Source organism: Cetorhinus maximus, chromosome 10 (genome assembly GCF_964194155.1).
Source record: "Cetorhinus maximus chromosome 10, sCetMax3.hap1.1, whole genome shotgun sequence".
NCBI classification, from domain to species: Eukaryota; Metazoa; Chordata; class Chondrichthyes; order Lamniformes; family Cetorhinidae; genus Cetorhinus; species Cetorhinus maximus.
The window spans coordinates 3,245,733-3,259,213 of record NC_135888.1 but is presented as its reverse complement, the minus strand read 5'-3'; the positions used below and the strand labels follow the sequence as shown (position 1 = coordinate 3,259,213).

Genomic DNA, 13,481 nt, shown 5'->3' with positions numbered 1-13,481 from the left:
TTAATTTAATATAGCAGCAGAAGCATCAATGCAGTTTCCGGTAGCACAAAATGTCACCATAATTCAATACAATGTTGCATCACGGAAAAAAGATAGAGTCTCCTTGACATGCAAAATGGAAATATCACACGAGCACATTGGAGTATGTTCCTCAGCAGTTACGGGTAAACTATTTTGCTGCAGAGTACAAATGGTCCTAAAATCTGAAATACTAATCTTACAACACATTGTGCAAACACCTAATAAAGCAAAATGTTCCATCCTACAGTATGAGTATTCCTTATCTTCATAAAAACAAAAACTGCCTCTCAGAAATTGAAAGTTCAGTTTCTATTGAAATGATCTAAATACTCGATTGGCAGTACAGAACTTGAGTATTGTTGAAAAGAATGAGATGTTTTTTGTTGAAGCTTTGGGTCTTGCACTCAGGTCAATTTACAAGAATATCAAATGCAAAAGGAATTATTTATACTACATGAGAAGAGAGTGATTGGCAAGTGGACTCTGATTAGTAGCAGCATTGCCGTGGAGAATGCACCAGTTGATGGTGACTGACAGTTAACTGCCAAGCACTCTTTTAAATTTGAACCAGGTAGCTTGACTCTGAGTGGTCAAGGCATTCCCCAGAGGAATAAACCAGCGAATGGCTGCCACTTATTTTGTTCAGTTAGTTTAGGTGCAACATGTGTACATGTTCTTCTGTGTGAAAAGAACAGGGCCCTGTGTATTAATATATGTAGTGCCCAGTACACACAAATGTGCCACATTGTGAGCCCGACTGACAATCTTAAATTGGTTGTTGGCACACTGAGGATTACTTAGCAAATGTTGTCCAATCGTGGAATCATCTCTAATGTTGGGCACTGTGTTTTGAGTTTTAAAAGCATGGTCTGTACCTTGCCCATTACGAACAGCAGCAGGGCCATGTTGTCTGATGCAATCCGCCAGGCTTTGGGATGTAGGCCTACATACCTAGCATCACACTGGCACTGAAATTCATACACCACATTACTACTTTGTGATACAAAGTGTTATTTTATTAGAATATAAGAAATAGGAGGAGGAGTAGGCCATTTAGTCCCTCAAGCCTACTCTGCCAGTCAGCAAGATCATGGCTGATCTGATCGTGACCTTCACTCCACTTTCCTGCCTGCCTTCCACATGCAACTATCCTGTTCACTTTAACCACTCTCTGTGGTAGCAAGTTCCGCAATCTCACCACTCACTGGGCAAAAGAATACACAGAATTCTGAGTAAGAAAAAATTCGAGGGACAGGCACACCATCCGTGGTTGACTAGAAAGGTTAAAGATAGTATGAAATTTAAAAAAGCATATAATTGTGCAAAGATAGGTGGAAGGTCAGAAGATTGGACAGAATATAAGGAACAGCAAAGGATGACTAAAAGGTTAATAAGGAGGGGAAAATTGTAGTATGAGAGAAAGCTAGCCAGAATTATAAAAACAGATAGTAAGAGTTTCTATAAATATTTTTAAAAGAAACAAATTAACAAAGTGAGCTTTGGTCCCATAGAAAGTGAGTCTGGAGAATTGATAATGGAAAACAAGGAAATAGCAGATGAATTGCACAGGTATTTTGCATCAATCTTCACTACAGAGGATCACCCCAGGAGCAGCTATAAGTCAGGAAACGGAAGGGAGGGAGGAACTCAGGAAAATTACAATTACCAGAGAAATGGTACTAGTAAATTGTTAGAGCTGCAGGCTAGCAAGTGCCCAGGTCCTGATGGGCTTCATCCTAGGGTCTTAAAAGAAGTGGCTAGTGAGATAGTTGATGCATTGGTTTTAATTTTCTGAAACTCCCTAGATTCGGGAAAGGTCCCGTTAGATTGGAGGATAGCAAATATAACATTATTCAAAAAGGGAGGGAGACAGAAAGCGGGAAAATACAGGCCAGTTAGCTTAACATCTGTCATAGGGAAAATATTAGAAACTATTATTAAAGAAGCTATAGCAGGGCATTTGGATAAGTTCAAGGTAATCAGGCAGAGTCAACATGGTTTTGTGAAAGGAAAATCATGTTTATCCAACTATTGGATTTCTTTGAGGAAGTAACATGTGCAATGGATAAAGGTGAACCGGTGGATGTACTGTACTTCGATTTCTATAAGACATTTGATAAAGTGCCACATCAAAGGTTATTGTGGAAAATAAAAGCTCATGGTAAAAGGAGGTAACATATTGGCATGTATAGAAGATTGGCTGGCTAACAGGAAGCAGAGAGTAGGCATAAATGGGTATTTTTCCAGTTGGCAAGATATGCCACAGGGATCAGAGTGGTGTCACAAGGAGTGTGCCACAGGGATCACTGCTGGGACCTCAACTGTTTACAATTTATATAAATGGCTTGGATAAAGGGACCGAAGGAATGGTTGCCAAATTTGCTGATGACACAAAGATAGGTAGGAAAGTAAGTTGTGAAGAAGATATAAGGAGGCAACAAAAAGAGACAGGTTAAATAAGTAGGCAAAGATCTGGCAAATGGACTATAATGCTGGAAAATGTGAAACTGTCCATTTTGGCAGGAACAACAGAGGCACATTATCTAAATGGAGAGAGGTTGCAGAGCTCTGAGATGCAGAGGGATCTGGGTGTCCTAGTGCATGAATCGCAAAACGCTAGTATGCAGGTACAGTAAGTAATTAGGAAAGCTAATAGAATGTTATCATTTATTGCGAGGGGAACTGAATACAAAAGTAGGAGGTTATACTTCAGTTTTACAGAGCACTATTGAGACCACATCTGGAATACTGTGTACAGTACTGGTCACCTTATTTAGGGAAGGATGTAAATGTGTTGGAAGCAGTTCAAAGATGGTTTACCAAACTAATACCTGGAATGGGCGGGTTGTCTTATGAGGAAAGGTTGGACAGGTTAGGCATGTATCCGCTGGAGTTTAGAAGAGCAAGAGGCGACTTGATGAAACATAAAAGATCCTGAGGGGTCTTGACAGGGTGAATGTGGAAGGATGTTTTCTCTTGTGGGAGAACCTAGAACTAGGGGTCACTGTTTAAAAGTAAGGGGTCGCCCATTTAAAACAGAGATGAGGCAAAATTTTTTCTCTGAGGGTCGTGAGTCTTTGGGGCTCTGCTTCCACCGCCTTATCAGGAAGAGATTCTTTGAATATTTTTAAGGCAGAGGTGGATAGATTCTTGGTAAGCAAGGGGGTGATAGGTTATCAGGGTAGGATGGATGTAGATTTGAGGTTACTATCAGATCAGCCATGATCTTGTTAAATGGCAGAGCAGGCTCAAGGGGTTGAATGGCCTACCCTGCTCCTTGTTCATATGTTCTGAATTTCCTATTGGATTTTTTGGTGACTATCTTAAATTGACAGCCTCTAGTTATGCTCTTCCCTACAAGAAGAATCATCCTTTCTGTATCCATTCTATCAAAACCTTTCATAATTCTGAAGGCCTTTATTAGGTCACCCCTTAGCCTTCTTTTTTCAAGTGAAAGGAGACCTAACTTGTCTTTCCATATATGTATATCCACATATTTCTGGAATCTTCTTACAAATCTTCTCTGCACCCTCCCCAGTGTCTCTATATTCTTTTCATAATGGCAATAAGAACTGCACCACCATCTTCTCGAGGGCAATTAGGGATGGACAACAAACGCTGGCATCCCATGAAAGAATGAAAGAAAATGCAGTACTCTGTAGACTAAGCAAGGTTCCATACCAGTTTAGCATAAACTTCCTTACTTTTCAAGTCTATTCCTCTAGAAATATAGCCTAGGGCTCATTTTGTAAGTGACCTTGCTAACCAGTAGCACAACTTTTAGTGATTGGTGTATTTGTACTTGGACCTCTGTTCCTCTACCCAACCTAGACTTGCACCTTCCAAGTAATAAGTGACCTTCATATTCTTTCTCCCAAAGTGTATTACCACACATTTGTGTTGAATTTCAGGAACATTTCATTCTCTAACACCACCTCCTTTAATAGGCAAAAACAGCAAAAACACAAACGCTTAGTCAAATACCTGAAATACCCTTTGCCATCATCTTCTTTAATCTCCAAAGAAACAGTAAATGTGAATGTATCACTGTCTGGGGTTAGTGTTGGTGGATTTGCTGATAGGGGAGTCTGTTTTGCAGACCGTCGGAAGGCTGTGGCAAAGCTGTAGAGAATGCGACTTACCTAAATTAGATTATGAGAAAACAAATTAGCTACAACAGCAATCTTAAGTTTGGGATAAAATAATTTGTGAAATTTAGTCTCCCATTTCTAGAAATATTTATTTTAATTGAATGGTTTCCAGAATCCCAACTTTCTCGTAGTAACTTCCTTTTTCCAAAGGTTAATGAGCACTGATTAAAACAAAACCCATCTAAGATCCTTTCCGGTCAAATGAAACCACTTTTAGATCAAAAATATCAAAAGCATGAAACATGCAATGCAAGGTTAATAGCTGAGCTTCAAATCCCAACGGAGGTCAATTGCTTAAGGTCAAACCTAAAAAGGAAGTGTTAAGATATGTCCCCTTGTCAAATATTATTTTATTCATGCTCATTTGGCAGGACTCAATGCTATTTCGAGCAGTTTAATAAATGTATAAAACATCATTAATGTCTATTGACTGTCATTAAAATTCTGATGACACTCTACACAAACTGAGCATATAATAGTTACTCAGCAAACTGATAACATCTCATACCAGAATACTGGTACTGGATTATAGACTGCAATAGTGAATCAATTATTCCCCCTTCGTTGAACTAGTATTTTCGCACAAAACACAAAAAATACAAGGTCGAAGTTTTTTAAATTTCCCTCATTTGAAAGAAAAATGGGTTAGTGCCAAAACACTGGAGGGGTTTCATGAGGACCACACAGCTCTGGATCAATTAAGTCTGAAGTCACTGCTACCATAATTTCCAACAGAGCTGGCCAGGGTCACAAACGAACTCTCCCAGCAGCACTGCCACTTCATTCATCTCAGAGAATGTGTTTTCCAAATAAAAACCCAAATCAAATTTTTACTAGTACAATAATTTTTTTTCTAATGTATTCCCCTATATTAATTTTTCATTTCAAGCACATTATTAATCTAGCTATCCACTCATTAAGTAAGGCGGCTCTTTTTACAGGCCACATTTATTTAGTGGAATCTGATAAATCCCATCCCCTCAAGTTCATTGGTCTCCTAAAATTAATCTTCAAATTTCACATGGGTCTTCCTGACCTCACAGACTTTACCGAAACAGTTACAGTCCTGAAAAACACAATCCTGAAAAACACAATCCCAATAGTAAAATAGAGGTACTCACCTTCTGTTGAAAGCTATAACCCTGGCTGTTTACTTGCCTTAGGGCCAAACTTACTAATCTACATTAAATTAATTATTTTTTTGTGTATATCATGTGTGTGTGTGTGTGTGTGTGTGTGTGTGTGTGTTAAAAAAAAAATTGTTTGCCCCTATCTCTCCTCTTCTCCAAATTCCACCTCAGAGCTGGTGAGCTGTGAAGTGAGGCTGAGATACATGGGGCAGAGTTCAGTTGAGGGGTCCTGTCAGTGGCATCTGAATTATACAATGGACACCCATGATGAACTCTTTAGAAAATAACTAGGTTTGGCAAGTGCAAATATCAAGGCCAACCATCCCACCACCACTACCCCCACAAGGTCACGGTGAATGAAAAAAATTCTTCAAAAGACATTTTATCCTCCAAATATCAATTTTGCGAAAATCTAACCCACCAGTACAGTGCATCTTATATTTTGCTTCTAAACATTTGGTACATTCAATACATTTGTAACTTCTAAATAAATGTGTAAAGGCTTACTGCTTCTTGTATTTCACATCGAAAGACATGAATCCTGAAAATTTCTGCATTGTAGTGACTTTCAGTGAAGGCAAAGCAATCGCTCTCAGAAGTGCCATCATGCCCTCTGACACAAAAAAGTATCTTGTAGATTGGATAGTTTGCTATTTCAGTGTTTGTTTGTGGATCTAGTAGTCTGTAAGCAATTCAGAAAATATTGTTATAGCACCGTCTAGTGCAAATTGTTAAATTTCTCTCAAACTTTTTTGTCTCTTTTCATGTTTTATTCCAGGCACACAACATAAGCTCACAAAATGGGAAAAACAGAATCCACTCTTATACCTTTGTCAGTGTGATTTTGACCCATCAGGCAACCCATGCACCAGTCACACAGGGACAATTCTCCTTCCAATTTCTGTTCATTCATGAGTCCCTTCTCACACCACAACAGGTATATTGTGGAATTGTGCCCAGAGTCAATTCCTACTTCATTGTTGTTCTTACCTTCTAGGTTACCATGTTTTAATTTAGAAACAAATACAACTTGGAATAATTTGAACACATTCGCATATTTTCTGAGATTTGTGCCCGATGGGAAAAAGAAAGCCTATGAGCACAAAAGTAATGCTCCACGTGAAAAATGTATTTCCCCATCCTGCAGAACATACTTTAAACACAGCAAAATTAGTTTTAGCCCTGTGAAGGCCTGTCATTTTGTGTGTCTGCTCATAATAAATGCAGAATGTTAATAGAGTGCCAGTAATTTCCTGGGTACTGATGCAGGACCTGCCATGTACCTAATAGATTTTCTTGATTTAGATACCATGAATGCAGCAAATTATCTGCCCACATCAGGTATCTCAGCAAAGGACAGATATCCCTGTGACAGTAAATAATTGGTGCTTTGAAAGCTAAGCATGCGGTAGTTTCCTACAAATAATTACAGGTTAGAAGAAAATGTGAGGCAAAGAAAGGTGGTAGGGGTAAAGGGGAAGTTCACCCACACTGGAACAGGCTTGGGGATTTGAAAGCTCAAGATAAAATTAGCTAGGAATCAGTAGTATCCGCTGATGATGTGGAATACTGAAGAGTCATATATTGTCAGTTTACACAGAATATTAACTTTGGCATTGAGAATAATTGACCAACCATAAAAATATGAAATGAGTTCAATATAGATAACTTGAAAATATATAGTAAGCTTTGCCATATACTGCTCAAGTGTCTCCGATTAGAAGATTCCTCCATTAGCACACCACATTATATTGCACAAAATACATCATATTTCAACTGCCGCTGGTTTAGTTCAAATCAAAGAAACCAGAAAAGTTAAATACTGTACCACCTGTGAAACAGATACTCTTCACTCTACCCCAATTACAAGTCACACAGCCCTAATGCTCACCTCACAATTCCTTCTGAAACATTAGGCACCGAGAGAGTCACATCTAAACGGACTTGGCACTGGCTTCGCAAGATGGACATCATACGTAGGGCTTCAACCTCACTCCGAGGAGCATTCACTGAAGCACATCCCAAGTATGTGAGTTTGCTGAACAAGATGCTGTCTTCATCTGGTATAGGTGTAGAGGGACTTGAGTCCGGAGAGTCCACTAAGTTCAACACAAAGACAACATTAAGATCACATTGCATTGCTGTGGCTAATATCACAGCAGGCTCCCATTTTTCATTCTGGGGTACATCAGTTTTGTATTAGCTCTTCAGATTAATTATAATTGCTTGATTAAACCACCTTTAAAATGTTCACATATAAAAGGAATCCTCAAACAGCTCTCTTACTGAAGGACTATAAAAAGCAATGCTCCCCAAACTATTTTCCAATGTGATACCATTTTAACATTTGAAAATTAACATGATCTCCAATGAAATCAAAACAAGAAAGCAGCATAGCAACATTCAGTATATGATTAAAGTCTGCATATTATAGATCAACACATAATACATCATATAAATGTGAAAATCTGTATTTTATTCTATTCTGTAAAAATATTATTTTATGTACTCATGTAGGTTTCAGTCAAGCTTTTCATGTTCCCCAGTGACAGAAGACTGAGTGAAGGCCCTCTCGCCCTGCTTTCTAGCCCAGATGGCCGTGCATGCGCCCAGCTGCACTATGCCCCTACAAAGATGGAGGCCATGCAAATGGTCCGCTGCACATTGCCCCCTATAAGATGGCAGCCATTAACTTGCGCCCGTCACCAGGAGAAGCCCCACAGCTGCTGCCCCGCTCTTGTGCAAATGCAGAACCAGTAGCTTCTTAATTGAGGTTTATGGCCTATACAAGAGGTTTATGAAGTCTCCCCGTGCACCACCAGGTCTATCTTCTCTGCCACCCTTCGGAGAGGGGCCTGTAGAGCAGCAGGACAAGGCAGGGCCGAACATCACCTGAGCCTTGATGTTGGTGTGGGGCACAATCTTTGAGGAGGAGGAGCTTGTGACCCCACCCACTGTTTCTGTGACCCCCCCAATGATTTGGTCCACCATTTGGAAAGCAGTGATATAAAGTGTCCTTTCTACATACATTAACAACTGGCCCTACCCACCTTTTAACCTGTTATGGCTCCATACAACTTTAAAAAATTCTGCAGTAGACACTCGATTAAAATCTGAAAACACTACAAAATTTAGAGAAATCTGTTGTGGCACCATCCATTTAAATCATTTAACTCACTTAATTGTACCAAATTCTGGTTACTCCTTACATAAACCAAACCCACACAAGATTTTGGCTGTATTTTCCTGTGACAACTTGGTAATTCAGGTTTCCCTTCTCTGGCAGTTTTGTTATCTCTCAGAAGCAAGATGTGCCATAGAGAATCCTGCCCATCAGCATTCATTTTAGCGCCTGATGTTAAACAGGTGAGGCCTAAATCAGAACATTTCAGTATAAGATATAACAAAAGAATTTCATTTCCTTTCCTTTTCTAGAATTTACTCTTCCTTCAGAACAAAACATTAAACCTCTTATCAGGCGGCATAAGGTATATTCCGAAGGCATGGGGTCGGATTCCAATGGACTGTGACACCACCAGCTCTACCTTGCCACCATATGTCTCTAGCCCTCCACTGCCGTTGTTGGGCCGCAGGTCCGACAACCAGCCCTGGATGAACTATGATTTCCGTCAGTTAAATACTGGGAAAACAGAAGCCACCATATCCAGCCACAACCACAAAGTATAAGCCCTTGCCACTGATTCCATTCCCTTTCCGGCGACCACTTCAGTTTGAACCAAACTGCAAAACCTGTGTCCTTCGGCTAAGGTTCAACCTCATTCCCTCTCCATCACAAAGACCACCTACTCCACAAAACTTACAATTCAGCCACAACCTCGAAAGGTAAAAGCAAAATACTGCAGATGCTGGAAATTTGAAACAAAAACAGAAAATGCTGGAAAACTCAGAAGGTCTAACAGCATCTGCCCTTTTGTCCATGACATTTGCTCTCGCCTATCGTTGGCCTTCTATCCAGCTTCACCTGCTCTACCTCCCTTAAACAGTATAAATTTCTTCACATTTTTACTTCTATTTAGCTCTGAAGAAGTCAGACGGACTCGAAACATTAACTCTGTTTTTCTTTCCACAGGTGCTGTTGGGCCTGCAGAGTTTTTCCAGCATTTTCTGTTTTTGTTTTAGCCACAACCTCTGCTCTTCTGCAGCCTAAACACTCATCCATACCTTTGTAACCTCAAAACGCAACTACTCCAATGTCCTCTGGCTAACCTCCCACCCTCCACCATTCATAAATTTAAGCTCACTCTGACTTTTCTGACTATATCCCACCCTGCACCAAGTTCCACTTGCTCTTACCACTGTGCTTGTTGATGTATTATGACACCAGTCCCCCAATGTCTAAATTTTAAATTCTCATCCTTGTGTTCAAGTTCCTTTTTGGTCTTGCCCTTCTTATCTCTATAATCTTCTCTTCTCCCACCAAACTCTTGTATTCTTTCAAATCTGGCCTCGTGTATTCTGAAATCCCTTCACCCCATCCTTAGGAATCATGCCTTTAGCTCTGGAACTACCCTCTACCTCCTTCCCTGCCTTTAAGGCCCTCCTTAAAATCTACCTCTTTGACAAAGTTGATCACCCTTCCTAATATCTCCCTAACCGGCTTAATGTTGACTTTGTCTGATACACTTTCATGAAGCGCCTTGGGAAACTAGAAGGTACAATATTAAGTGCAAGTTGCAACTGACATTATTCTGTGCACTTATGCATTAAAGTGTCAATTGTATCTAGTATTCTTTGTAACAAATGAAACAACTTATATTTGTATAGTGCCTTTAAAGTCCCAAGGTGCTCCACAGGAGTGTTATAAAACATAATGAATGACACTGAGCCACATAGGATATTAGATCAGATGACCAAAAGATTGGTCGAAGAGGTAGGCTTTAAGGAGGAAAGTGGAGTAGAGTGGCAGAGGTATAGGGAAGTAATTCAGATCTGAGGGCTTAGGAGCAGATTAAAGAGGTCAGGAGAGGCAAGGCCATGGAGGGGTATAAAAACAAGGATGAGAATTTTAAAATCAAGACGTTGCTTGACCAGGAGCCTATGACGGTCAGTGAGCACAAAGGTGATGAGATCGGGACTTGGTGCGCATTGATATGGGCAGAGTTTTGGATGGTCACAAGTTTAGAGAGGCTAGAATGCAGCAGACCAACCAGGAGTGTGTTGGAATAGCCAAGTCTAGAGATAACAGCACTGTGGGTGTACCTACACCACACGGGCTGCAGCGGTTCAAGGCTGTAGCACCACCACCTTCTCAAGGGCAAACAGGGTTTGGCAATAAATGCTGGTCTAGCTAGAGATGCCTACATCCCAAGAAAGAATAAAAAACACAAAGGCATGAATGTGGATTTCAGCAGATGAGTTGAGACATATGGCCAAAGCTACGGAGTTGGAAATAGGTGGTCTTAATGATGGCATGATCAAAAGCTCATCTTGGGGTAAAATATAACACCGAGGTTGAGAACAGAATGGTTTAGTGTCAGGTTGGTGCCAGGGAGAGGACTAGAGTTGGTAGCTATGGAATGGAGACTGCAAACAATGGAAACAGTCTTCCCATATTTAATTAGAGGAAATTTCTGCTCTTTCACTACTGGATGTCAGATAAGCACCTGATCATTTAGCAGTCGTGGAGAATTGAAAGAAGTGGTGCTGAGATAAAAACTCAAAATTAGTTGCATTTAGCATTAGTTTTGCTACTTCCTCATAGCCACAATGTTAGTTTATTTCAGTTTGCCTTCAACTTCAATTTATTATCCTCGCAACATAATTTAAACATCTAAATGACTAGTGAAAAGTCTAAACTATTGATTGTTCATAATATAAAAACAGCTACTCAAATTTTAATCAAAATGTCAGTTATTCTTCAAATGCCATTTTCTTCCCTGTATATGCAATTAAGGAGCACCCATGTATATTGCTCAAGTGCCTACTGCAGATAGAAGTGTTTCAAAAAGAAAAATGTGTTTGCATTGAACTTAACAAGCCTCCAACCACCAGAGTGCAGTAAAGTAATACTAATCACACACAAGCTATTTTCATGGAAGATTTGGGATACAAGATGAGGAGCTTCTTTTGCTATAATCATGCTCCTGCATCTTCTTTCTCTCAGCAGAACATTTTTGGCAGGAAGAGGGAAAAATATATCCCAATAAAATGCAGGGAGCTGATGAGGCAGCATTTATCACTAGGTAAATGTCTAAACAAAATGATGATGTCATGCCAGTTACTGTCAAAATGATGCAACTTGGTGTTATTCCTGTTGAGAACTGCATTAAGCCAGCTGAAATTTAGTTTACTTTGAACTTAGTAGCATTACAGCCAGCAAATAGAGGGAGACTTTCATCTCATCAGTGCTGTTTTTGAACTGAAATTCCAGACCAAGTGTCAGGGCAGGGGCAGTCATCAGCTCAGAAGAATCAAGGGGCCAGCAGCTCAACGTATGTCAAATCGTGATCTTCCAATTATTGTGAACCCAGATCCTGAGCAGACGGGATCAGGACCAGAAGGTGGTGCGATTTTGGTTGACTACAGGAGCATGCATTAAGTAGTTATTGGAATAAATATGTAAATAGTGTGAATAGATGAGGTAAGCAAATCTGTGGGTAAATTTAATGATTGTAGATTACTTAATTTTCTACTTATTTTTTATAAATTTTTGGAATTATATTGCAGGGTAACGGAAGTCAGGTTGGCCACTGAAACAACTTTAAAAAACATGGTTTGAGTTGGTTAGTTAGGTTTAATCATACCAACATTATTCATTAACACAAATTACTCAAATGAATGTTTTGAGCCAATGCATGACATTTCAAGTATGGCCTATTTTCTCACAGTATGGATGGGCGGTGAAAAATATATAACGTTTTAAATTTGCTAATATTTGCCCAAGACTGTGAAGGTTTTCAAGTGAATGCAAACAATAAAAGCCTGTACTGTAAAAGGAATAGGAATTTAAGAATGGAAGCAGACTAGACACAGTAAGTTCATTCTTCACAGTAAATTTTATGCGCTGGGCACATTTAAAGGCTTTGTTTGGTGAGGGGAGGGGGCAGTGAGGGTGGGATGATAGGAAGGTGTCATGAAAATATGATAATTTTCTAAAATTGTTAATTTATTGTGGGTTAATAGTAGGGTTTGGATTAGTGTGTGGGCGTATGTGTGTGTGTGTGTGTGTGTGTGTGGGGGGGGGGGGCGGGTTGGGACAAGATTTGATTAAATTGGAGACAGATGGTCTGGAGGCTTTGAGTTATCAACAAGAAGCTAGGTTTGAAATGCTAAATATGTAAACATGGCTGAAGTTTTAAAATGTGAGATATAAGAAATATTTGCATTTTTAGATAAATTAGGTTGGTCTGAATTTCAAAGAGATAGTAAGATATTACACCTAGCCAGAAGAAGCTAAGCCAAACAGTGTGTTCATTTTTCCCAAAAGTTACTGATAAATATTTCATAGCGTTAATTTTATATTATGAGAAAAGTAAAGTTGCAAAAACATTATGGGAACAGTGGAATTTGTATTAAAAAGGGAGAAACCTGTATAAAGCAGATGAGGCTGTGTAAGAGGAGAAGACATTTGAAGATCTAACACAAGTGTGAAAAGCCTCCAGCCTCTGTGCATCAAGTTGCTATCTACAGGAACCGAAGCTAAGAAAACTCATTTTGAATGTGAACATCCAAAGTACTGTATGCTTTGCCTGGGTCTGTTTAAATTCATTTGTTTTTATTGTTGCCTTAACGGGGGGTGTAACTGGAAGCCAGATTAATTCAGGGTTTTAGGAGTTATTATAGTAATAATTTGTAGACTTGCTTGATATCCTCTCATTTGTTAATAAATATTTAATTTAGTTTTCCAAAAACCTCTGAAGTCATGGTAGTCTTATTACTTATGAATTCTAAATAAAATACAAATTGCAAAACAGTTGTGACCGCGTGATCAAGTTTCCCTCGTGGATTTGATCCACCTTACATCATCTGTCATGTCATAACAAATTGGGGGCTCGCGGGATATATTTGAAATTCTTTGATTGGTTTAGGGTTGGTGAATCTTAAGGTTACAAGTACAAGAAGCACTTTGAATTCAGGAGTTGGTGTGAGGTATCTTTAAAATGGTGAGATTGCAAAAATGACTGTATCCATGGCTAAAACATTTTGGAAGTAGAAGATA

The 13,481-nt window shown here is 39.4% G+C and overlaps 1 protein-coding gene and 1 long non-coding RNA gene across 12 annotated transcripts in view; one reads left to right on the top strand and one right to left on the bottom strand.

Annotated features, from left to right (window-relative positions):
• LOC144685408 (uncharacterized) overlaps positions 1 to 13,481 on the top strand; it is a 1,061,419-nt gene that overhangs the window by 112,474 nt on the left and 935,464 nt on the right. The window lies entirely within an intron of this gene.
• Positions 1 to 13,481, bottom strand: part of rabgap1 (RAB GTPase activating protein 1) — a 206,270-nt gene that overhangs the window by 128,608 nt on the left and 64,181 nt on the right. For all 11 annotated transcript variants that reach the window (XM_078549832.1, XM_078549829.1, XM_078549836.1 and 8 more), the window contains 3 exons: positions 7,194 to 7,401; positions 5,810 to 5,984; positions 4,006 to 4,163 (listed from right to left, as the gene is read on the bottom strand). In XM_078549832.1, the coding sequence (XP_078405958.1) occupies positions 4,006 to 4,163; positions 5,810 to 5,984; positions 7,194 to 7,401 (541 nt within the window). The remainder of the gene's footprint in view (positions 1 to 4,005; positions 4,164 to 5,809; positions 5,985 to 7,193; positions 7,402 to 13,481) is intronic.